The 26,385-nt window shown below is 41.5% G+C and overlaps 2 protein-coding genes across 4 annotated transcripts in view; both read left to right on the top strand.

The window, feature by feature from the left end:
* Window positions 1-26,385, top strand: part of MACF1 (microtubule actin crosslinking factor 1) — a 329,628-nt gene that overhangs the window by 177,606 nt on the left and 125,637 nt on the right. For all 3 annotated transcript variants that reach the window (XM_057535030.1, XM_057535517.1, XM_057534539.1), the window contains exons 27-37: window positions 2,804-2,982; window positions 4,356-4,494; window positions 5,159-5,352; window positions 6,584-6,746; window positions 7,572-7,655; window positions 10,783-10,890; window positions 11,080-11,178; window positions 13,043-13,195; window positions 13,810-13,898; window positions 16,818-16,953; window positions 20,477-25,930. In XM_057535030.1, the coding sequence (XP_057391013.1) occupies window positions 2,804-2,982; window positions 4,356-4,494; window positions 5,159-5,352; window positions 6,584-6,746; window positions 7,572-7,655; window positions 10,783-10,890; window positions 11,080-11,178; window positions 13,043-13,195; window positions 13,810-13,898; window positions 16,818-16,953; window positions 20,477-25,930 (6,798 nt within the window). The remainder of the gene's footprint in view (window positions 1-2,803; window positions 2,983-4,355; window positions 4,495-5,158; window positions 5,353-6,583; window positions 6,747-7,571; window positions 7,656-10,782; window positions 10,891-11,079; window positions 11,179-13,042; window positions 13,196-13,809; window positions 13,899-16,817; window positions 16,954-20,476; window positions 25,931-26,385) is intronic.
* Window positions 16,127-16,318, top strand: LOC114236425 (cytochrome c oxidase subunit 7C, mitochondrial-like). Its single transcript, XM_057536756.1, has one exon. It carries the CDS (start codon window positions 16,127-16,129, stop codon window positions 16,316-16,318), a length of 192 nt encoding a protein of 63 aa, XP_057392739.1.

Below are 26,385 nucleotides of genomic sequence, written 5' to 3' on the forward strand. Positions count from 1 at the left end.
ACATTTGGTAGTGTATATATGTCGATACTACTCTCACTTCGCTGCAGCTTCCCCCTCCCCCACCGTGTCCTCAAGTCCATTCTCTATGTCTCCGTCTTTATTCCTGCCCTGCTAGCAGGTTCATCCTGCCCTGCTACTAGGTTTTGTTTTGTTTTTTTTTTTAGATTCCATATATATGTGTTAGCATATGGTATTTGTTTTTCTCTTTCTGACTTACTCCACTCTGTATGACAGACTCTAGGTCCATCCACCTCATTACAAATAACTCAATTTCGTTTCTTTTTATGGCTGAGTAATATTCCATTGTATATATGTGCCACATCTTTATCCATTCATTTGTCAGATGGACATTTAGGTGGGTTCCATGTCCTGGGTATCGTAAATAGTGCTGCAATAAACATTGTGGTACAATGTGGTGCAATGTCTCTTTTTGAATTATGGTTTCTCAGGGTATATGCCTGGGTGGGATTGCTGGGCCATATATTAGTTCTATTTTTAGTTTTTTAAGGAACCTCCATACTGTTCTCCATAGTGGTTGTATCAGTTTACATTCCCACCAACAGTGCAGGAGGCTTCCCTTTTCACCACACCCTTTCCAGCATTTATTGTTTCTAGATTTTTTGATAATGGCCATTCTGACTGGTGTGAGGTGATACCTCATTGTAGTTTTGATTTGCATTTCTCTAATAATTAGTGATATTGAGCATTTTTTCATGTGCCTCTTGGCCATCTGTATGTCTTCTTTGGTGAAATGTCTATTTAGGTCTTCCACCCAGTTTTTAAATGAATTGTTTGTTTTTTTGATATTGAGCTCCATGAGCTGTTTGTGTATTTTGGAGATTAATCCTTTGTCTGTTGTTTCATTTGCAAATATTTTCTCCCATTCTGAGGATTGTCTTTTCGTCTTGTTTATGGTTTCCTTTGCTGTGCAAAAGCTTTTAAGTCTCATTAGGTCCCATTTGTTTATTTTTGTTCTTATTTCCATTTCTCTAGGAGATGGGTCAAAAAAGATCTTGCTGTGGTTTGTGTCAAAGAGTGTTTTTCCTATGTTTTCCTCTAAGAGTTTTATAGTGTCTGGTCTTACATTTAAGTCTTTAATCCATTTGGAGTTTATTTTTGTGTATGGTGTTAGGTAGTGTTCTAATTTCATTCTTTTACATGTAGCTGTCCACTTTTCCCAGCACCACTTATTGAAGAGGCTGTCTTTTCTCCATTGTATGTTCTTGCCTCCTTTGTTGTAAATTAGGTGACCATATGTGTGTGGGTTTATCTCTGGGCTTTCTATCCTGTACCATTGATCTGTATGTTTTTGTGCCAGTACCATACTGTCTTGATTACTGTAGCTTTGCAGTATAGTTTGAAGTCAGGGAGGCTGATTCCTCCAGCTCCGTTTTTCTTTCTCAAGATTGCTTTGGCTATTCAGGGTCTTTTGTGTTTCCATATGAATTGTAAAATTTTTTGTTCTAATTCTGTGAAGAATGCCATTGGTAGTTTGATAGGGATTGCATTGACTCTGTAGATTGCTTTGGGTGGTATAGTCATTTTCACAATATTGATTCTTCCAATCCAAGAACATGGTATATTTCTTCATCTGTTTATGTCATCTTTGATTTCCTTCATCAGTGTTTTATAGTTTTCTGAGTACAGATCTTTTGCCTCCTTAGGTAGGTTTATTCCTAGGTATTTTATTCTTTTTGTTGCGAGGGTGAATGGAATTGTTCCCTTAATTTCTCTTTCTGATTTTTCATTTTTAGTGTATAGGAATCCAAGAGATTTCTGTGCGTTAATTTTGTATCCTGCAGCCTTAACAAATTCATTGATTAGTTCTAGTAGTTTTCTGACCGAATTAATTATTAGTATGACTTTTGCCAAAAGGTGATTTTCTAATTCTGTCATTCCTTTTACATTTAAAATTTTCCATTCTATCAAAAGGGAAGAACTTGCCTCCCCCATTCCCTCCTTTCTTCCTTTGTTATGTCAGTATGGACTTATGGATTCTTATTTTAATTCAGTGGTTTGTATAATAATTTGCTACTGTCTTTATTTTGATGTTCAAAATTTCCCAAATTTAGCCATTGGGAGCCCCTTCAAGCTGGGTCGTGTGTCATTTTAACATGCCCTCCTCATTCTTTGAGTGCTTTCTTATTTCTCAATAAAACAGGATATTCTGGGTTCCTCTTGCCTTTACCATTCCCAACCCTAGAATCAGCATCTCTCCTAGGAGTCTTGCTTCCTTTAGGTTCCTTTATTTAGAAACCAAGATCAGGTGCTGAGTGTGCTCATTTTTATTGGGGTGTCCACTTCTAGGCCTGCTCAGCAGCTAGAGCATACAAGTGATCACGAATTCACATGTATCTCTTTCCATCCAGTTCCAAACCAATACCTCAGGGCTTCTTCTGTTCTTTCCTTTTTCCATATATGTAACTCCCCCAAGACTGAAAAACCTCCTTCACATTATCCACAGTAAATTTATTTATTGCTCAGTTCTAACATGTACAGATAATGGTTTCAGAACTGCTAACTCATAGTATTACAAAAAGCAAACCTACTAACTAGAGTTTAATGTAATTCTTTTTGTGTTTATCCTGAAGGTATGTCTACAGTCAATTCTTTGTTCAGAAGTTACTTGTCTGTATTCTTTCCCCAGCTCCCCCTGCATTGCTGTTTCCTAGTTGATTCCATCATTCTCCTATATATGACATTTGGTTTGTTTCCAATATTTTGCTATTATGAACAAGGACTTCTTTTTAACTTCTTTGTTCAATTGTGTCTCTGTGTTTGTTGTGTGTCTTGTTCCTGACAGCACACCCAGGAGGATTTGCAGCAACTGAGGTCAGACTTGGATGCTGTTTCCACGAAATGCAGCAGCTTTCTCCATCAGTCCCCATCTGGTTCGAGTGTCCCAACTCTGCGCTCAGAACTCAATCTGCTGGTGGAGAAAATGGACCATGTGTATGGTCTCTCCACTGTCTATTTGAACAAGTGAGTGAGCTGAGAATTTGGGTCCAGAGGGCAATGTTTTCCATTCAGATGAAAAAAAAAGTGCCTGGAATGTTTCATGAACAATTCAGGGAGAGTGCACCCATAAAAAGAGCTTGTACCAATAAAAAGAGACCTTGGCTTTAGTTTCAAATAACACGGAGTGGGTTCATTTGGGCTGCAATGAACAAATGCCAGGAATACAGAAGGGGAGTTGATTTACAGTTTTAGGACTATTTTGAACCTCATTTCTGATTGATTAGATACCTCTTTTGAAAAAGAAAAAGGGACACTAAAGAAAGAAAATTTTTCATCTAAACTAAACACTAGGGCTTCCCTGGTGGCACAGTGGTTGAGAATCTGCCTGCTAGTGCAGGGGACACGGGTTCGAGCCCTGGTCTGGGAGGATCCCACATGCCGTGGAGCGACTAGGCCCGTGAGCCACAATTGCTGAGCCTGCGCGTCTGGAGCCTGTGCTGTGCAACAAGGGAGGCTGCGACAGTGAGAGGCCCGCGCGCCGCGATGAAGAGTGGCCCCCGCTTGCCGCAACTAGAGAAAGCTGTCGCACAGAAACGAAGACCCAACACAGCAATAAATAAACAAACAAACAAACAAACAAAATACTAGGCTTTGAGGGTCTTCCCTCTACCCACCCATCCCTACCCATGACCTTGAGAAGCAAGATCTTAGAGTCTTCATGGTATTGAGTGGATTTCTGGCCTCATGCCTTTTTTCCCATGAGACCACCACGTGCGCGCGTGTGTGTGTGTGTGTGTGTATGTTTGTGTGTGTCCCAGTGCCACCCAGAACTTCATTTTTAATTGGCTTAAATTGGCAGCACTACACCATGGTTTTTGTTTTTATGAAACCCTGTCATCATTTAGTAATGGCGAAGTTGATTTTTTTAAAAAATAAATTTATTTATTTTTAATTAGTTTATTTATTTTGGGCTGCATTGGGTCTTCATTGCTGCGCACAGGCTTTCTCTAGTTGCGGCTAGCGGGGGCTACTCTTCGTTGTGGAGTGCCAGCTTCTCACTGCGGTGGCTTCTCTTGTTGTGGAGCACGGGCTCTAGGCGCGGGCTTCAGTAGTTGTGGCGTGCGGGCTGAGTAGTTGTGGCTCGCGGGCTCTAGAGCGCAGGCTCAGTAGTTGTGGCGCACGGGCTTAGTTGTTCCGCGGCATGTGGGATCTTCCCGGACCAGGGCTCGAACCCGTGTCCCCTGCATTGGCAGGCGGATTCTTAACCACTGTGGCACCAAGGAAGCCTGCGAAATTGATTTTGACAGTTACGTTTGGTGAGTCTCTCTGTAGTACTCCAGGTCTGTAGCTCAGCTCTTAAAATGTGTGTGTTAATGGAAGTGATTTTATCCTCACAGGCTAAAGACAATCAGTGTTATAGTGCGTAGCATCCAGGATGCTGAACTCTTAGTCAAAGGTTATGAAATCAAGCTGAGTCAAGAAGAAACAGTACCAGCAGATCTCTCAGCTCTGGAGTCCCATCGGTCTACGTTACAGGTTGGTTGTTCTCAGTTCTTAGGTTGACTTAACATATCCATTGCTTGGGGTTAGCAGAGAAATGCAGTTTTGGATGGCATGACACTGATTTAAGTTTGCATTTGAATTAGGGAGAATATCAAACTTAATATCTTTTGATGTGGGTCCAAAGAAGAAAGGATTGAGAAACATGTCTAGCTAGAAAGGGGAGATAAAGGACTATGCTTCTCTATTTATTTCTTCCTGTTTCTCCCCAGTGAAGTCATAGTTTAATTGGATATAATCAGTGGTTGTGCTATAAGTTTGTAAATCACTTAGCTGTTATCTCCTTTGATTCTCACAAGCAACTCTGTGAGGTAGATAGAGAAGGGATTTTTATCTCTATTTACATATAGAATACCAAGATTCAGATTGGCTAAGTGACTTATCATGGTTTCATAGCTTATAAGTGGTAGAGCCAGGTTTCAGACACAAGTTCTTTGCACATTTTCTGTACTCTACTGGCTGACTAGTTTGCATGAGGACTGTGGAGGCATTTCTGGCACGAACAGTATAGAGTCTAGGTTCCGAATCACAGATGTAATATGGAGCTGGCTGTAGACAACGTCCTTGTTTTTTACCTTAGTCTGAGTCCTTTTTTAGCATGGAATATATTTAACCTGTTGCTGTCCTTGTGTTTTTATAGCACTGGCTTAGTGATGCGAAGGACAAGAATTCAGTGTTTTCAGTCCTGGATGAGGAAATTGCGAAGGCCAAGGTGGTGGCAGAGCAGCTGAGTCGTCTGACCCCAGAGCGAAACCTGGATTTGGAGCGCTATCAGGAGAAGGGCTCCCAGCTGCAGGAGCGTTGGCACCGGGTCATTGCCCAGCTTGAGACCCGGTAAGTGGCGGCCCCGCCCTTTTCTTCTCTTAGGGTTCAGGAACCAGGTTTTAAACAAAAATAGAGTTATTTCTGTGTATGCTTGTTTAAAGGCAGGAATTGATAGGGAGGGGTAGAAATTAAGTGACAGTATACCTTCTGGACAACGTAAGTGACAGGAGGTTGGGACCACCAACCCCAAAGCAGTCCTGAGGCTTGCTTTTGGGGCACAGTGATGGTCCTATTAGCAGTGCCTCTCCTGTGTCCCTGGTCTTAACCCATTTAAGCCATGATGACAGTGGTGTCTTAGAATATAGACTGGAAAGGTGACTTAATGATCTTTTCTCAAGGACAAAACCTGAGTTCTAGCTCTTGTTTTACTAGCTTTGAATCTTTTTTTTTTTTTGGCCGTGCTGCATGGCATGCGGGATCTTAGTTCCCCGACCAGGGATCGAACCTGCGCCCCCTTACGGTGGAAGTGCAGAGTCTCAACCACTGCCATGCCGGGGAAGTCCCTAGCTTTGAATCTTAATATGAGTTATTATTCATAGTGGGGCTTTGTAGAATTTCTTGCTTCCTTTTCATTTGCTGATTGAGTGGTTTTTATCTGTTATTTGAGGTCCTGCTTTTGATGACTGATTTGAGTAGCAAAGATAGGAAACTACCTATCTGAGGCTAGGCTAGTTAGGAAAATATATAGGAAGAGGGGTTCTAGAGACTCAAATAAGCTTGGATTGATTCTCTATAATTGAATTACTATCCCAAGGCTAGTTAGACTAACAAAAGTGGTATAAGAAGCTGTTACTGGAATTAACAGTCAATAACTACTATTTCTTACCCACTCCACCCCTACTTTTCTCCCCAAGAAATTACAGTGATTCATAAATCATAGCTGGAGTACTCTGACAGGTACTCTGTCACCAGGAGACAAAAGTGTACAGGCAGTACTACCTTATTGGCAACGTGGTAATCCTTGGCAACATAGGTGAAAAATTTGACAAGGATTATCATGGGATGCCAGGCCCCAAAGCCGATTCCAGGCCTAGCAGGGCACGACTGGTTTCTATTCACTTTTCACCCCATTGGGTAGTGGGTAAATGCATAGCTCCCACTCAGTGCTGCATTGCTGTTTCCTCAAAATAAAGATGTATCCTCTGTGGTCAAGCCCAACTGGGCTTGGAGGGAATTGACTCATTTACTTAATTGTATTTATACCAAGATATCTGATAGCAGTTTCCCTTTGCTTCTGCAGCCAATCTGAGCTAGAAAGTATCCAGGAGGTTCTGGGAGATTACCGAGCCTGCCATGGAACTCTCATCAAATGGATTGAGGAAACCACTGCCCAGCAGGAGATGATGAAGCCAGGCCAGGCTGAGGACAGCAGAGTGCTATCCGAGCAGCTCAGCCAGCAGACGGTGGGTGTGGCCGTAGCCGAGTGGAAGTTGCACGGGGGAAGCTAGCTCATCATAAAGAAGATGATATGCTAGCAATTAGCTTCCCTCCAATGTTAAGACATTCTGAGCTCCTTCTGAAAAGGGTTCAAGCAGGATGGTCTCTAGGTACTGGTTTTGTATTTAGGCCAGGTAACCTGTAAGGCCCCTTCCTGAGTTTCTGTGAGTATATATTGAAAGCACTAGATGGGCAGAGTAGAATTATCTTGCTTTATTTCGTTTCTTGATACTACATTTTGTTTTGCTAGGATTAGAATACAGGGGAATGAAAACCCAGGGAAAGCTATGAGTGGAAGAAAATTATTTCATTCAAAACAGTTTTTATTTGTTGGTATTTTGGGGTTTTTTTTTTTTTTTTTTTGGCTTCCTCACTCATTATGAGAACTTGAGCAAATTACTTAGTCTCTTAGTATTCTACTTTCCTTAACAATGAAATGGACATAGTCCATTATTTGTTCAACTGCCCTCATGAGGTTTTTGTAGTTAGGATTAAATGAAATGATACATGTAAAATACTTAGAACGATGGTTTTCAGAGTGTGGACAACCAGAGTAGCAGCATCAGCATCACTTGGGGACATGTTAGACATGCGAGTTCTCAAACCCGAACCCGAATCTATCGAATCAGAAACTCTGGAGGTGGAAACTCAGCAATCTATGCTTTATCCAGTGTTCTAGGTGATTCTGATGCAGCTAAGGTTTGAAAACCACTGCTTTAGAACATGGTAAATGCTCAGCTGTTTCAGTGATGATAATGACAATGATAAGGTGGTGATATTTCTATTCCCAGGAGCTGTTTGCAGAAATCGAGAGAAATCAGAGAAAACTGGACCAGTGTCAAAAATTTTCCCAGCAATACTCCACTATTGTGAAGGTAATGCTCCCATATCCCAGAAGGAACATAAATCGTCTCCAGCTTAGGAAGATCTGCATGTCACTATAGGTTTTGGTTTTGGACAAGTAAGCAGAGCTCTTCTGCTCCATCCTTAGGTTAATGCAGCTGTGTGCTTCTCATGGCCACATATTTGGGGATGCTCAGAGAGGTACCAGACATCAGCTGAGATTTGAGGAGTCTCCATCTGGATGACCCACAGGCCTCTTAAACTTACCATGTGAAAAACAGAATGTTTGGGTTTTCTTCTCAAATATGCTTCTCACTATCTTGCATATCTCAGGAAATAGTGTCACCATTTTCCTAGTTGCTGAGGCAAAAAAAACCCCCAAGAGTCATCCTTAACTCTTCTCTTTACCTTAAACTTTATGTTTAACAACAGTCTGGGAACAAGTTGTCTTCATCTTCCTGTATGTCCCGGATCTGACTACCCCTCACTGCCCCTCCCTCCCCCATTTTCCTGGTTCACATCTAAGTGAAGAATCTGCCATAGCCTACTCCAGTACTCTGCGCTGCTCTCTTGCTTCTGCTCCTGCCCCCACAAGCTATTTTCCCACACAGTAGCCAGACTCACTTTTTAAGAACATACCACACATCACAGAAGCTCAGACACCATCGATTATAAGCCATATTATTTTATGCAAAAAGGGAGAAACTGCACCAATTATGCACATGTCAAGTAAGACATATTGCAAATTTTAGAGATACTAAAATGTGAGGGAAATGTGTACCTTACCATAGCTGAAACATGATAGATTAGATCCCGTCACTCTTCTGCTCAGAACTGTCTCATGGCTTCATATCATACTTGTACTAAAATTTTAAATCCTTTTGTGGTTTATGAGGCTATGCAAAATCTGGCTCCCCACTCCCTATTTCTCTGATAAGGTCTTTAAAAAAAAATGACCTGAGATTCTCATATATTTATTTGTTTAACATGTGCCTTCCCACGAGAATGTAAGTTCAAGGGGTGCAAGGTTTTTTCTGACTTGTCTCCCACTATGCGTGTAGCACTCAGAACAATGACAAGCACATAATAGGAGCTCAACAAATAGTTTTTTAAATGAATACATTTCTTTAGTTAATAACAGAAGACTTGGTGTCACAAAGAATTGAGTTCATATCCTAGCTTCACCATTTTCTAGGCTTAAGACTTTGAGCAAACACTTATTAGCCCCTCTGAGTTTCTGTTGCTGTATCTACAAAATGTGAACAGTAACTGCCTCACTTGTGATTGCAAAGTGTTTGCAAAGATTAAATGGGATCATTTATACATAGGACAACGCCTCAAACTTAAAATACATTCAGTAAATGGTAGCACGTGTTTTTATTATTATTAATATTTTATTGTTACTACTACTATTTTTTTTAATAGACTGCTTACGGAACTCATTCAGTATTTTCCTCCTGTCTAGAATTTTCAAAGTCGACAACAAAAAGCAAGACATTCTAGGCAAAAGGAACTGCATAATCAAAGGCACGGAGGAATAAAATCCAATAATTATATGAGGAAATAGCAAATTCTAGCAATTCTGGTATAGCTAGAAGGTGTACTTTACATGAGAAACAGTGATTGTGGAAGATGAGAGAGGAGATTGGGGCCAACCTTTGAAAGGCCTTGTTCAGTTCCTTTGTCTTTACCATCTGTTCTTTTTTTTTTTTTTTAATAAGAAAGAGCTTAACGGGTTCTCAGAACTGACAGGTTATGGCCTGAGCAGCCTGAGCAAGAAGAGTGGCATCAGATAAAGCTGAACATGTAGACTGAGGGCTGGCTGGGGCTCACAGACATTTGGATTTTATTCTAAGAACATAGAGGAGTCAGCCAAGAAGTAAAATAGTAAGAAGTTAAGATAAATAATCTGAATAACATTTTATTTTTTCATTTTTTTATTTTTTGGATTTCTTTTTTTTTTAATTTAATTTTATTTATTTTTTTAAACAGCAGGTTCTTATTAGTTATCCATTTTATACATATTAGTGTATATATGTCAATCCCAATCTACCATCTGTTCTTTTCTTTTTGGGGGGGGGGAGTATTCGCTTTATTCTTCATTGTTGCTGACTTAATTTGAGTCAGCACCATCTCTAAGCACATTCAACCTTCCTCAAGCTTTAAGTTACCAAGAGAATATAATTGCAAATTATGGTTTGTGGGTTATCTCTCTCTCTTGGAAAATTTGCTTTATACAACCATCTGTTCTTGCTCCTCAAAACATGGTCTGTGAACCAAGAGCATCGACATCACCTGGTAACTAGTCAGAAATGCAGAATCTTCAGCCTGCCAAATCAGGATCTGCATTTTAACAGGATCCCCAGGTGAATGTTGATATTTGAGAAGATCTTCTCTAGGTCACTGAGAACTTTCAAACAGAGGAACGAAGTGGTCACCTTTTTGACTTAGAAAAGTTATGCTAGTAGCAGGACAGAAAGTAAATTGGAGGTGAGACTCTAAGCAGGAGAGTAAGAGGCTGTTGCACCATCATGTGAGCTATGAAGAGGGCCTGGACCAGGGCAGTACTCTCAGGATTGCAGAGGAAGCGACAAGATAGCATGGCGACATGAGAAGAGCGTTGGTTTAGGGACGGAAGACAGATTCCAATCCTGACTGTGTCGCTCACCCACTGAGTGAATTAGGGAAGCTCACTTCCTGTCTCCTGGCTCAGCTGCCCCATGTGTGAGATGAAAGGATGGGGTCAGCACACAACAAACTGCAAATTCAGGAGCAGCAAACTGTGACCCACAGGCTAAATCCAGCCTGCACACCTATTTTATATGGCCCATGAGAAATGCCTGTAAAAAATCAGAAGAAGAAGAATACCTCACGACATATGAAAATTATATGAACTTCAGCTTTCAGTGTCTCTAAGTCATGTTTTATCATAATACAGCCATGCTCTTTCATTTACTTACTTTCTATGGCTGCTTTCACTTGCAGTGGCAGAGGTGAGTAGCCATGACTGAGACAGTACCACTTTCAGGAAAAGTTTGCTAACCTCTATTCTAAAGGATCGTCAAAATGCCTTTCACCATTGAAATGCTGTGATGCTACTGCATGACAGTGTGAGCTATAAGCCCTGTGTGAACGTAGTTCAATGTCTTCTTCCCCCAGGACTATGAATTGCAACTGATGACATACAAGGCCTTTGTGGAATCACAGCAGAAATCCCCGGGCAAGCGTCGTCGCACGCCTTCCTCTTCAGATGCCATCACGCAAGAGGTGAAAGGGTGGGGCAAGGACGTGTGCCGCTGTCCTCCCTCAAGGAAGGATTCGCTCATCGAGGCCTTACAGCTTGATTACTGTCGAGCGTGTGACTTCGTGAAAACTTCCTCTTATTGTCAACTATTTAAATGGACTTTTCTGGCAGATAACTTATCTAAATTGTTTTTTTTTTTTTTGGAACTGTAGTTCATGGACTTAAGGACTCGCTACACAGCATTGGTGACCTTAACAACTCAGCACGTGAAATACATCAGTGATGCACTCCGGCGGCTGGAGGAGGAGGAGGTGAGGGCAACGGGGTCCTAAATCATCTTGAAAGTAGAATGAAAAATCTTGAACCTCATCTATCAAGATTTAAAATGCACACATAGCCGATGACCATTGTTCACAGTAGTCATGTTCTATGAAGTCGCTGTGCACACTGCACCAGCAAATCCTTTTTTCTTTTTTTTTAACATCTTTATTGGAGTATAATTGCTTTATAATGTTGTGTTAGTTTCTGCTTTATAACAGAGTGAATCAGCTATACATATATCCCTATATCCCCTCCCTCTTGCGTCTCCCTCCCACCCTCCCTATCCCACCCCTCTAGGTGGTCACAAAGCACCGAGCTGATCTCCCTTGTACCAGCAAATTCTGAATTCATGCATCCAGGGGAACACAGGGTTAGGTTCCTGCCAGCTTCTGGTCACATCACAACATTTTTGTCAACGGATAATGCACAGCCTGGTTGTATGTGTGTTTTTATTTAGAAACACATTTTAAAATATATCTTACTGATTCACTGACATTGAACTCATGGCCGAGAGCGATATAACTCACACCTGAACAAAGCTTATTAAGCGCATTTTCTCCATAAGGCACATCACAGCCTTCTAGTGAATAATGAGGACTGACTGTCTTGTGTCTGACACTCCCACTTCCAAGTATCTTTATTACAGAAACATTATAAGCATGAAGAAAGGGATATGAACAAAGATCCTTAATAAAGCATAATTTGTTAAAGGGAAATAGTGGAAATATCCAAATTCCATATGATGGAATGCTATGAAGCTGTTAAAAATAAATGAAATAGATTTAAATGAACCAACAAGGAAAGATATTTATAATATATTATTTGAGGAAAAAAGCAAGTTGAAATACTATGTATAATTATGATTTCAGTAATAACAAAACTGTGTGTACCACAAAGGGGCAATATGGGCATACAAACAAGTTTAGAAATATATATATACCAAATTCCTGGGGAAATGAGATTAAAGGAACATATGTTATGAATTTCAGATTGTTTGAATTTGTTGTAATGAGTATGCAGTCTTTTTATAATTATGAAGATCTTCTATGTCTTTGCAAAATAAGTTTCCACATATTCAATAACACTTATAAAAGAAATGCTGTTGGAAACATTAACCCATACCAACTTTTGCCCATGTAAATTAGCAAAAGACTTCCTTTCTGTCAGTACCTACCTCTTTTAATCTCTGTAGATGTCCATCTCTTCATCTGTAAATCTAAGAATTATGAACATAAGTAAGATGCTATATGTGAAGGGCTTTTTAATTAATTTATTTTATTTAACTTATTTTTGGCTGTGTTGGGTCTTTGTTGCTGTGCGTGGGCTTTCTCTAGTTGCAGCAAGCGGGGGCTGCTCTTCATTGCGGTGTGCGGGCTTCTCATTGCGGTGGCCTCTCTTGTTGCAGAGCACGGGCTCTCGGCACACGGGCTTCAGTAACTGTGGCTCACGGGCTCAGTAGTGGCTCGCGGGCTTAGTTGCTCCACGACATGTGGGATCTTCCCGGACCAGGGCTCGAACCCATGTCCCCTGCATTGGCATGCGGATTCTTAACCACTGTGCCACCAGGGAAGCCCGTGAAGGGCTCTTTAAAATCAGTAAATAATTATTGACTACCCATCACGTATGAAAACAGTATGCTTTTTTAGAAAAGTGCTAACCTAGATATAATGAATTTAGCTAGTAGTATCACCCAGGCACTGGTGAGCATTGCTGTAGGCTGGGTAAATTATATTTAACTTGGGGTTATTTTAGCTATGATTTAGGTAACATTCATGTCTTTGTTTTAGGAACTCTGAATCAGGCCGGTGTAGTAAGACATTGACCAAGATACTGATTTTCTATTTTCTCTTCTAGAAAGTGGTAGAAGAAGAAAAACAGGAACATGTGGAGAAGGTTAAAGAACTTTTGGGCTGGGTGTCTACCCTAGCAAAGAATACACAAAGCAAAGCAACCTCATCCCAGACCAAAGAATCAACAGACATTGAAAAAGCTATTTTAGAACAGCAGGTGAGTAGAAGGTCCATCTGTCACTTCCTGGGTAGCATAATATGTGATTACTCATTAGGTGGAATAATATGTCACAATGGGCCACCCAGGAACAATTATTATTTTTTTTTAATAAATATATTTATTTATTTTTGGGTGTGTTGGGTCTTCGTTTCTGTGTGAGGGCTTTCTCTAGTTGTGGCGAGCGGGGGCCACTCTTCATCGCGGTGCGCGGGCCTCTCACTATCGCGGCCTCTCTTGTTGCGGAGCACAGCTCCAGACGCACAGGCTCAGTAATTGTGGCTCACGGGCCCAGTTGCTCCGCGGCATGTGGGATCTTCCCAGACCAGGGCTCGAACCCGTGTCCCCTGCATTGGCAGGCAGATTCTCAACCACTGCGCCACCAGGGAAGCCCCAGGAACAATTATGATCTCATTGAGTGTTAACTTCCAGGACTTAAAGAAACTTAAGACGTCATCTTATTTGTACTTCTGCTTTCTAGATCACTGTATATAGTGGTAATAATCATCTTACCTAAGCTAAGTTTTTCCCTAGGATTTTATTTTAAGTTATTTCAAATGATTTTTGGTTCTTTAATATCTTGGGTTCTGAAACTTTTTTCTTCTACTGCATAGGTTCTGGCAGAGGAGCTAACAACCAAGAGGGAACAAGTCTCTGAGGCCATTAAAACTTCACAGATCTTCTTGGCCAAGCATGGTCATAAGTGAGTATTAAATGAGAGATTACAGCACATCTGGGGGAACTGGATCTACCTGGCTAAAACTTCAGGTCATGATCAGAATTTGGGCTGGAGAATTCAGGGTGGCAAGAGCCAGATTATGAAGAGCCTTGTAGTTCATCCTGAGGAGTTTGCATTCTACCTGTTGGCTATGGGGAAAGATTTTAAACATGCTTGGACATTATTGATAAAGGTTTCTAGAACAGTTTTATAGAGAATGGATAGACATGGGGCAAGAGTAGAGGCCTGAGAGACCAGTTAAGAGGCTGTTCTGATAATATAGGCAAGAAATGATGAGAGATGGAGAGGGGACGAAGATTCAAAAGATAGTATGGATAATGAACTTACAGGGTTTGGTGACCAATGAAAATTATCAGATATAACTCCCAGGTTTCTGGCTCAGGCCACTGGGTATTTGGTGATCCTGCTAATAACCAAGACAGAGAATACAGGAGAAAGTATGGGTTGAGGACGAAGGAGGCAGCTATAGTTTCCGACATTATGAATGTGAAGATCCCACAGGACATCAGAGGGTAAACTTCCAGTATGTATTTGGAAGTACCTGATACATTATTTATGCCTTATGTAGTTCCACTAAAGTTGTCCAGTGGGCAGCTTTATGTGTAAATTTAGAATTAATGAGAGACGTTTGAAGTGACAGAGATTTGAGTCGTTAGCATAGAAGAAACCATGACTGGATTAGCGTACAAGGCTTTCAAGGGCTTCTCGGCCTATAAAGGAAGCCTTAGAGAAGTAAGAGGAAATTATGAGTGATACCTTAGAACCTAAGAGAGAACAGAGCTCCAAAAAGAAGGGAGTGGTCAGAAGTCAAGAAAAGTTAAGACTGAGACATGGCTATTAAATTTGGCGAGTTGGAAGCTTTTGGTGACTCTGGTGAAAAGCTGGGGGATGATGTCTGATTTAGAGTAATGGGGAGCACGTGAGGCATGGAAGGTAGTGATAATGAAATGAGACTACTCTTCCAAGGAGCTTGGCCATGGGAAAGGAGAGAAATAATACAGCAAATACTTAGAGCAGAATTTATGATCAAGAAGAGGTTTTGTTTTGTTAAAAGATCATGGAGACTTAACTGTGTTTATGGACTGAGTCTCAAGGACCGAAAGGGAGAGAGAAATTGAAGTCATAGGAGAGGGGTTGCAAAGGATGTAGGAGAGGATAAAATTTATCCATGGGTAGAAAGTACAACCTTAAACAGGAGTTGAGACACCTTTTCCTCTGAGGTCTGAGGAAAAGGAGATTAGGAAAGGTATGAATACAGATAAATATGCCAGAAGTGAAGTTAGAAAGTGAGAGAATTAGTGCCCAGTGGTCTGTATTTTCTCTTTGAAATAGGGAGAGAGGTTGTTTGCTGCAAGTTAGAGTGGGAGCCTCCAAGAGGATTGTCAGGAAGCACGGAAGTCGAGTAGAGGTTAGAAACCAGGAAGACCTCTTCTGTTGATACATGGTTTTGGAATCCCCCCACTAGATAGACTTAGGCTGCATGTGGGAACAGAGAAGTCCAGGGGTTTGGTTGACCTGGGACTGGAGTCTTGTTAGTGAGGAGAGTGTGCAAAGATAATAGGGAGTAATTGAGATGGTGGCCTGTGGGTCTGGACTCCAAAGAGAAGAAACTGAAGATAATGGAGAGGACTGATGGATTAAGAGAGATGGAGGAGTCAAGGAAGGTTTGGGAAATCTCAGTAAGCTGATGGATACTTGTAAGATGAATCACAGGATTCAGTCTCAAAAACACAATGTAGAATGAGAAAAGGAATTCAAGATAGTGATAACTTCTGAGGAGAGAGGGATAGGAGCAGGGTTGGTGACAGATACACATGGGACTTTATCAGTAATGTGTTATGTCTAAGAGAAGGATCTGAAGAAAATTTGGTAAAATACTACAATAAAATTTGGTAAAGTTGGATAGTTGGGTAATGAGTAAATGAGAGTATATTTTATTCTTCTCTTTTGTCTCTTTAAGATATTTTGTTTTTAAAAGAGAAGAGGTATAGGAGTAAAGAAGGAAAACTAGCCAGGTAGGATTATAATCAGGAGTTACCATCCGATAGTAGATTCTTGAAGTTTAAAATTTCAGAAGTGGACGGTCCTTGCACACAGGGGAACAAGATCTTGAGGAAAGGAGTGCTTGGTGTGCTGCCGCCATTTCTTCTGCCTTCAGTTTCTGCGCCTTTCGCAGGGCTTCTGACAGTGCTATGTTGGGACAAAGCACCCAGAGGTTCACAACCTCTGTGATCCATAGGAGCCACTATGAGGAGGGTCCAGGGAAGAATTTACCATTTTCAGTGGAAAACAAATGGCGGTCACTAGCTACGATGACTTTGTACTTTGGTTCTGACTTTTCTGCACCTTTCTATATAATAAGACACCAACTGCTTAAAAAATAATCCATGAGACAGATACGAAGAGGAGCATTTTAAGATGTGCGGTCTCTTTGGAAAAAGGATCAAACTCTTGAACTCAGCATCCTAGATATGTTTGTAAATAAATTCCTGGCATAAATCCTTAAAAAAATAAAATAAAAATTTTAGAAGCGGAATCATTTTAGATGATGGTAGCAGCCAAGTTTGCCATGTGTGGGTGGGGCTGAAGTGGTGTGGAGCACATTTGGATTGAGAAGGTCGCAGGACTACAAACATCGGGTTTTAGATAATTGGTGACATGAGCATTGACATAACCAAGAATCATGACTTGGTTGGAGATAGACAGGAAAACTGTGAGCTAGATGCCAAAGTGTTCACTGAGTACGGAAGAGTGACCAGATGATCCATCATGAACAGTGATGAAGAAGAATACTATCCACGGTGGAGAAGTCATTTTGAGGCAATAGAGGAGAGTCTGGGGAAAGGTTTTTCTCTAAAAGAGCTTTCATGCTTCATCTTCCAGGCTCTCAGAAAAAGAGAAGGAACAGATATCTGAGCAATTGAATGCCCTGAATAAGGCTTACCATGACCTTTGTGATGATTCAGCAAACCAGCTGCAGCAGCTTCAGAGCCAGCTGGCCCAGCAGACAGAACAAAAGGTACTTTTAGTTTTCTCTCCAAATGTTGGAAGGGTATCTTCTGAACGGTATGACAGCAGCTTTGCTGATTGGGAGTTATGATCACTAGCTTTCCATGACCAGTGTGACTTGATTTTTAACCTCACTTGTAGCAGCCATTTGTCTCGTGTTTCTTTACTGGGGTTCCACGATGTGTTGGTCAGTCAAAAATCACTAGCAGGTGCTTACGGCTAACCTGTTAGACCTGGTTCACTGTTGTGTGATCTTCCATTTTGTGGCAGACCACAGTCAAGGAGAACCTAAATGCTATATTATATCTGATCAGAAGGCAATAAGGTTACTCTGTGGCATTGTCACTCAAAAGTTGATAGTCAAGAGTTCTGAATATTGGGAAGTAAAGGCTGTGAACCTCTTCCCCCCATACTTTTTTCCCTGTCTACTAAATAAATGAGAAATGTTAATTTCCAAAAGAAACTGGTGGATTAGCTGCACTGACTGAGACACTGGTTCCCCTTACCCATAGTCGCCCTATCATGTGACATCTTTACCAGTTCCCTCTCATGTTCATTTCCTGGACCATATGGAAGTTGTTAAGTTCCTGCTGGTTGTCCTAAGTTCTTCCTGGATACTTGTGTGTATATGTAAACTTACCATATTATATACATGTGTCTCTGGGATATATATGTGTGTTTGCCTGCTTATTTCCTATGTTGTGAAGCAATGGCCAAATTCCGTGGGGGCAGGCCACAATTGAAGCTCTTGTGACAATCAGATTTGGTCTAGATATTGCTCAAAATGATATTCATACAAAACATGCTTTGACTCTGGTCATGAAATTTGTGCAGCAGGGGCTAGAGTTGTAAAGACCACAGTGCAGAACCAGCTATGATTTATTTGAGAGCAGATTTCCGAAAAGAACGTGCTGGTTTAACATGCTCTGTGTGAGGTAGCCCACTTCTAATGGCTCATTGCTTCACCATATATGGGAGTACATGAAGAGTTTTAACAATTGCTTGCTGAGAACATTCAGTTCTCATTTTGAAAGGTGAAAAAAGGGGAGAAGGAAAGAAAGAAAGTCAAGCTGCTGAGCACCACTCCATTGAGCATGATGTGTCCCCTGTTACCGTTTGTGTGTTTCATGTGAAGTACTGTTCTGATTAACTGACATCCTTGCTTACAAGTTTCACTAACCCTTTGGAGTTTAAGCACAAATGCACAAAGGGAAAAGAGGACGACCTGTTTGGGGTTCTTTTTTGCAAAAAAACAAACAGTCGCATGCTGGACGCTAACACCAAGCTTACACTGTGTGTGCGATACGGCTGAGCTGCCCCATAAGGCTCTCTCTCTTATCTGCCCAAGGCACACCCTGCAACCCTGGTAAGTAGAAGCCTTTTATGTTTTCTTTCGTCTTCTCCCTCTGTCTTTTTCTGCTTGTTGAGGTCAGAATGCCCATGTTTGGTGGGGCCGAAATGAATTTCTCTGGATTATTTCCCGATACAGTGATTCCTGCCTCTCCTCCAATTACCAGGGTGTTAGAAAGAACAGTCTTTTCCCTTTGGCTGGACTCCAGGCCTTTTTTCAATACCAGTATTTCTGAGACTCTGTGAACTCATGGAAGAAATTAGAGGTTTCCCCAAAGAATCTTTTCCTTTGTCATATTGTCTGCCTCTGAATAGTCTTTACGTGGATTTTGTAAAAGGAATTTTTCATATATTTCAGAGAGTCACATGCCAGTGGGATTTTTCCTTCAATCTATAAAGACTAGATAACTTGTAGATTCACATAGCAGACGTTTACCTTATACAAGTTAAACTCTACATTCTGGGTCAGAAAACAGAGGGAGGATGAAGAATAACACATAATATTTTAAGTAGTGTGGAGAATTCTCAGTTATTCCATTATTTGAACAAATACAGTGAGATGAAGATGCGACCCAGATCTGCTTCCTCATTTGCTGTCTGTTCTGCGTCTCCGATAGTGTGCAACTAATCAAGCTTGACGTCCTCAGGACATGTTTTTAAAATCTGGGGGAAATAGGTTAATGATTTTAAGGATTTCCTTACTATTTATCAGTTTATTCATTTATTCATCAAATGTTTCTTTAACTGCTGGTACGAGTCCTGGACATCCACTGGGCAAAGTACCTGCTGTTACGGAGCTTACTTCTCACTGAGACAGAAATGAAATGCATTATATAGGAGGCAAGGAAGTGATTGGGAGTTACTTCAATAAGATCCTCCATGAATAAGTTGAGTTAAATAAGGATCAAAAAGTAACACTGACTAAAGAGGGATAGATAAAAGCATGTATAGAAGACGAAGATAATGCACACTAACAAGAAGAAGTGGAAAGTTGGAGATTAATAAAAGTGATGAAGTGTTCTAAGTGGTAAAACACTGGAATGACTTAATTTCTGAATAACATCATATTGCGATGAAAGGCTTCAAAATAGGAATTCTTCAGAAGCTGTTTTCACGCTTTTTTGTGAGGGTAATTTTGACAATGTGTAAGGCTTGCCTTATTCTCTGTCCTTAGTACCTAACTCCTGTGTAAGATGCAACTCTACTGTGCTTATCCTTCCTGCTCTTCTGGATCTGACTGGGGAGGCAGTATAATAGCTTGAGATTTAGAGTAAGATCTTGGTTTGATTCTGGAACTCATTCATTTTGTGACCTTGGACAAGTTACCTTATCTCTCTGTACCTCATTTTCTTATCTGCAAACTAAAAATTAAAATAATTGCTTTCATAGGATTGTTGTGAGGTTGTCAGTGCTTAATAAATATATTAAGTGCCCAACAAGTAGTAGCTGTCATCATGATGATTGTACTACCCATTCTAGCCTGGACTAGAAGAAAAGTTATTAGTGGTTCCAGAGTCAAGAGTCCCTAGTCTGCTCCCTCCTTGACTTGCTACTTCCAATTCCTAGAGCTAATTTAACTCAGAGCCATTGCCATGGGACACGCTAGCACTGGCCACCAAGAGTATGACCGCTCCAGTTGCTAAACAGCTGCCTGAGTAATATACACAGGGCCATTTACTGAGCCGCACAGCTGTTGCTGGGCTGCTTAAGTCTCTCTTCGAATCCTGTGGACCCATCGCGCTGAACTCATCGGCAGGGAGGTCCTACTTCAAGAGTCTTCTGCGTGGATTGCAACACTGAGAAGTTGTTGTGTGGGGTTGAATTCTCACTTTGGGGGAGCTGGTATGTGTCTGTAGGAGCCTTTGTGGTGATTTAGTCTTATAAATAGCTGTCCCCTCACTTTCACTGCTTGCTACTTTGTAGAGCTTGTCACTCAGATATGCTTAATGCTACCATCCCTTGAGTAATCTGTGAACTTCTGGCCATGTTAAACATTCTGTAGTTTAGAAAAATTCTTTTTTAGCATTAACACTGCCAGGCTTCAGAATGTTTCCTACAGGCTGGGGCTCATCCAGGCTGGGTTTTTCTTGTGGTCAGAATTTGATATACTGTAGTTCTTTGAATGACTCTTTCCAACATTTGTGCTTCTCTGATTCAGTGTTCTTTTTCATTTTCTCTTGTAGGGCTGCAGAGCAGTTGCTGGGGTGATTGACCTAGGCACAGTGGAGATATTTCCCATCTTCAGAGCCATGCAAAAGGGCCTCATTGACCAAGACACAGGCCTTGTGCTCCTGGAATCCCAGGTTATCATGTCTGGCCTCATTGCCCCTGAGACCAGTGAAAAGCTGTCTTTGGAGGAGGGCCTAGCCAGAAACCTCATTAATCCCCAGATGTACCAGCAGCTCCAGGAGCTAGAGGATGCCCTGTCCTTAATCAGCAGGCTTACTGAGAACAAAGGCCCTCTTTCAGTGGTGGAAGCAATTGAAAAGAAAATAATCAATGAGAAAGTTGGACTGAAAATCTTAGAAGCTCACCTGGCAACTGGAGGTTTCAGTCTCCCCCCTGATGAGAACTGTATTAGCCTAGAGGAGGCTTTTCACCAAGGCCTCATTTCTGCCTGGCTTTACTCAGTGTTAGAGTCTCACCTGAGATCATCCAAGAACTTGATAGACCCAAACACAGCTGAGAAAATCGGTTTACTGGATCTGATGCGGAGATGTATTGTCTACCAGGAATCAGGGTTGAAATTGCTGCCTGTCAAGCAATTGGCAGGGGGAATGGTGAGCTTGAAATCAGGCCGGAAGGTTAGCATTTTCCGTGCAGTTCAGGAAGGGCTAATAGATAGGCAGGTCACTGTCCGGGTGCTGGAAGCTCAGCTTTTTGCTGGAGGCATAGTAGATCCAAGAACAGGACACAGACTTACAGTGGGAGAGGCTGTGAGACATAATTTGATTGACCAAGATATGGCCTGTGCTCTTCTCATAAGGCAGCTTCAGACAGGAGGCATCATAGACACTGTCACTGGGCGTAGGCTGACAGTAGATGAAGCAGTGAGCAACGATCTAATAGCTGCTAAGATTGCACTTGTGATTCTGGAGTCCCTTTGGTCATTCATGGGGTTGCTATGGCCCGAGTCTGGAGAGATTCTCCCAATTACAGATGCCCTGGAACAAGGTATTGTGTCTACTGAACTAGCTCATAAAATCCTTAGTGGCCGACAGCATATTAAAGCCCTATTTCTACCAGCAACCACAGAGATTTGGTCCTGGAAAAAAGCAATAGAAAATGGTATGTTAGACAAAGATCTTGCCAGTAACTTGAAGTCAATTTGTATCCCCGATGTGATGCCCCACATGCAATTAGCAGACTCTTCAGAGCGAAGCAAATTGAACGCGAATCCTGGAGCGGCAGGTGTGCTGTGCGGCAAGGGCCAAACTGAGGGCATCGCAAGCCATAACGAGAAGCTGCTGTTTCATGTGATGACTCACAGCTATATTAATGTGCGGGATGGACAGAGGCTGCTCTTGTTGGACAGTGAGCTGATAGAGGCACTAACAGCAAGAGGTGATCAAGCAGGTCCTCCAGAAGTGTTTGGAAGCGGGCATCAGAGACTAGACGCTCCTGAGAAATTACAAGAATCGGTGAACGTGAAAATCACAGACACTTTCTGTGATGGGCTGACTGTGAGGCCACATGAGTTCCAGTTTTCTTCTCGGAACAAAGAAGATCCTCATGAGGCAAATTGCACTAAAGCAAAAGGCAAAAAGACCATTGTAGAACCAGAAGAGAACCCCAAAAGGGACCTGTTTGTAGGGCAACAAGAAGTGGGAAATCCAAATGTTGATACTTTGAAGGTCACAGATAAAGTCAAGTCAGAGTTTAAAAGGCAGTTGTTAGATACCACAAAGGAAGACCAAATAGAAGTATCTACCAGAGAAAATGTCAACAAAGGATTTCTCCTTACGGTACCTCCTGAGGAAGCAGAAGATGTGACTTTGGTGGAGGACAAAGATCCTTTTCCTGTTGAACCACCAAAGGAAGAATGGCAGACTCTCAGAGAGACTTCCTTTATGTGTCAGAAGGAACAAGCAAATACACTTGAAATTGAATATACTCTAGGTGAAACTGGAAGACGTCTCATAAAACCCCAAAGCAAAAAGTCACAATTTCAGGTAGAGAAAACTCTAGTTTTAGAATCGGAATTAAAGTCTGAAAAGGATAAGACTGTTCATTCTCTGGGCAGAAAGAAAGCATTAAATAAGACTTGTTTGGATAGGGATGACCATAAACAAAGTACAGAAGGACACAACATGGCAGGTGGTGGTATGATGTTGTTAGAAAAGACAGACAAGGAAGCTAATGGCAGTGAAACTTCCCTGTCATGCAGTCATCCTTCAGAGTTGCTTGAAGAAGCTACCTTAAATATATTATCTGCACAATTACTAGAGGGCGGTATCTTTCATGAACAGACAGGTCAAAAGCTCTTGCTAAATGAAGCAATAGCCCGAGGCCTTGTGCCTAGTCACACTGCTGTGAAACTTTTGGGAAAGCTGAATATGTTTCGGGGCTTCTTTGACTCTCAGACCTGCGAGTCTTTGAAAACTGAAGAAGTCATTGATGAAGGTCTAATGGATGAGAAATTGTTACACAATGTCCTCATGGCAGACAAAGCTATAAGTGGTGTCTTAGACCCTCATACCCACACACTCTGCTCTGTGAAGGAAGCAGTTGCCATTGGACTTCTTGACACACAAACAGCCACCAGAATTTTAGAGGGGCAGGTGGTGACTGGTGGAATTGTTGACCTGAAACGAGGCAAAAAGGTTTCGGTAACTTTGGCCTCAAATCTTGGCTTGGTGGACAGTGCTGACCAGACAGAGCTTATAAATCTGGAGAAAGCTTCTAAAGGCAGAGATGCTGAAAAAGCAGTCAGGGAGAGATTAATTAGCTTACAGTTGGAAACAACTGGAATTATGGACCCTGACAGCAAAGCCCCTTTAACAGTTGTGCAGTCCATTGGCAGAGGGCTTTTGGAGAGGGATGAGGCCATGCGGTTGTTGACAAAGCAGGTGGTAGATGGAGGTATCATTCACCATATATCTGGGATGAGACTTTCTGTTGATAGTGCCTTTAAACGTGGCATCATTGATGAAGATTTAGCCGAGCAACTCAAAAAAGTTGAGAACTTAAGCCTCCATCAGTTCTCTCATCCTGAAACAAAGGAAAGTATTTCCCTGTCTGAAGCCATAAAATTAGATCTTGTTACCCCGGACTTGAAAAGAGAAATCCAAGAAATTCAGGCCTTGACTGGAAGCTTTGTAGATCTCATTTCTGGCCAGAGATTGACCTTGGCAGAAGCTGAAAAAGAAGGACTCTTAACTAATAAAGAAATATTGTCTTCAGGAATGATGAATGGGATTATAGATCCTGAGAATTACAGAATTGTTCCCTATGCAGAATTAGTAAAAAAGTGTAAGATTGATATTGAATCTGGACAGAGGTATCTAGAAGTAATTCCCTTCTCAGACATTAAAGATGGAGCAAGTGACAAAGTACTTACATTGTCTCAAGCAATTAAGCTTGGAAAAGTAGATTTTCCAGCTACACTGAAGGTTCTGGAAGCTCAGGCAAATGCTGGAGGAATCATAGACACTGCCACGGGGAAAAGATTGACATTGGCATCAGCTTTGGAACAGAAATTAGTGGATGAAAACATGGTCCGAATTATTGCATCCCGTCAGGTGTTAGATGGAGGAATTATTGACATATTTAATGATCAGAGAGTGACTTTAAAGGAAGCTATTGAGAAAAGACTTATTAGCCCTGAACTGGCAACTATAATCCAAGTAGATACCTTCGAGTCCAGTGATCACCAGGCTCAGAGTGAAAAGCAAGATGGAATTGAAGTATGTGGACTAAAGAAAGAATTTCGAAGAAAGGAAATGTTAATTGCTTGTAGTCAGACTGCTGAAATGAGTTGTGGTAAAGGAGAAAGTGAGAAATTATTTCAAATTGAAAACCAATCTGCACGGAAAAAGGTTAAAGTGAGAGTTTCTAATGGGGAGCAGGCAAAAAAGAGCAGGGAAATTTCATTAAAGGAATTGGAATGCAAGGGTCAGGATAGGAGATCTTCTCGAGGTGCTAAAGAATCTTTCAGTATCATAATTTCTAGTGATGGTAAAGGTAAATCATTGGGCCAAGGTTCAGTGACACACCCTCACTCAGAAATTTGTGATTTTAACCCCAAAGAGGTGGCTTATAATACCATGGAAAAAAATACAAATGAAGAGCAAGAAAAAATAGTGGCACAGACAGAAATTATTTCTCAAATGAAACAGTTTATATCAGGTCTAGATTCTAAAGAAATAAGGGGAAACCAAGGAGAAATTATTTCAGAAGTACAAGAATCAAATTGTGAAACTCTGGGCAAATTGCCTAGTCAGCAGGTTATGCAGAAACCAGTGAAAACCAGGGAGAAAGGTAAGAGAGGAAAGAGGGAGATGATTGTAGAAGAAAGTGTCAAAACACGCAAACCAGCAGTTCTTTCAGAAGAAAAGCTGAATCAGGAAACTGCCATTAGAGATGACCATGACTCTAATATAGAGAGTCAACCTGTGGAAATAACTATAAGTGAAAAAGGGAAAGAAACTGATGGGGAGCTGGGATTTTCTGTTGTTGGTGAAGCTGAAGATTCTTCTTCCCAAATGATACCCAAAGGAATTTCTGTAAGAAATCAAGATGCTTTAACATTCTTCAACTCTAATCAGGTCAGTGAAGGAGATGTGAAAAATTTAAGCCTCTGCTTGACTTTAAAACCAGAAGAAAATTTATCTCGAGAAGTTACTGTTGGGACCCAGAGTGAAATACTCTCTTCTTTGACCCCACGACCTGAAGGATTGTACTACCAGGAACCAGTTGGAGAAGCCCAAGTTGCAGAAGCCCAAGTTGCAGACACATCCCCCATTTTCACAACAGACAAGTCTTTCCAAGGAACCACCAGACAGGAGACCAATTATCATCAAGATTCTTGTGTTACTTTTAAGATTAGGGAAACCAAAGATCTGACTTTCTCATCTAATGAAAGTAAAGAAAAATCATACCAAGAAGTACCTTTTGACTCAACAAGCGCTGTTAAATTGGAAGAAATTAGAGTAGGCTCCAAAGAAGTCAGTTATTTGGAATTCTCAGACAGAAAGGACCTTCATCCTCAGGACAACAAAAGTGATCGTGAACGTTGCGGAATTCTTGAATCTAAAATAGTAACACCTCAGGAAATAACGGGGGAGAAATTTCTAAAAATGTCAATCCCTATAGTTACAGATGCAGAAGCAGGGTCTTTTGAAGGCATAGTTACTCAGGGAGTTCCCAGAGTTTCAGTGTCTCTTCTCCCAGAGAAACTGTCCAAAGATGTATCTCGAAAAGAGAGTACAGGACAAGAGGATGCCACCATTAGTACTATTCCAGAGACCAGTGGAGAAGAGATGGTACCTCTAATATCATACCCCACAATGAAGATGGATGAGAAGACACCACAGGAGAAGCTCAGAGAGAGGTCAGAGCCTGGCAGTGAACAAACCCCCTTCATGACTGAAGCGGGGGGAACGAGTGTGAACCCGGAGCCCTTCAGAGCTACCAAAGTAAGTTACCCAGTGGTGTGTTTGTGTATGTGTGTGTGCGTGTGTGTGTGTCATAGCTAATTTCATGCTAAGACTCTTGACAAGATACTGAGCTTTCATATGTATAATTGTATACATACATACACTTCAGGGCACTAGATGATTCTCTAAGATATAACTTAGTTTATCATCATCTGTTTGTAACATAGTTGTTGGAAAATTAGGCAGTGGCTCTGAATGTCTTTCTGAAATTTGCAAGGGTTTTAAGTTAGACACTAACGTTGAAGCTAATTTAAAATACTGAGGCTGGGCTTCCCTGGTGGCGCAGTGGTTGGGAGTCTGCCTGCTAGTGCAGGGGACACGGGTTCGAGCCCTGGTCTGGGAGGATCCCACGTGCCGCGGAGCGGCTGGGCCCGTGAGCCACAATTGCTGAGCCTGCGCGTCTGGAGCCTGTGCCCCGCAGCGGGAGGGGCCGC

Source organism: Balaenoptera acutorostrata, chromosome 1, assembly GCF_949987535.1.
Source record: "Balaenoptera acutorostrata chromosome 1, mBalAcu1.1, whole genome shotgun sequence".
Taxonomy (NCBI): domain Eukaryota; kingdom Metazoa; phylum Chordata; class Mammalia; order Artiodactyla; family Balaenopteridae; genus Balaenoptera; species Balaenoptera acutorostrata.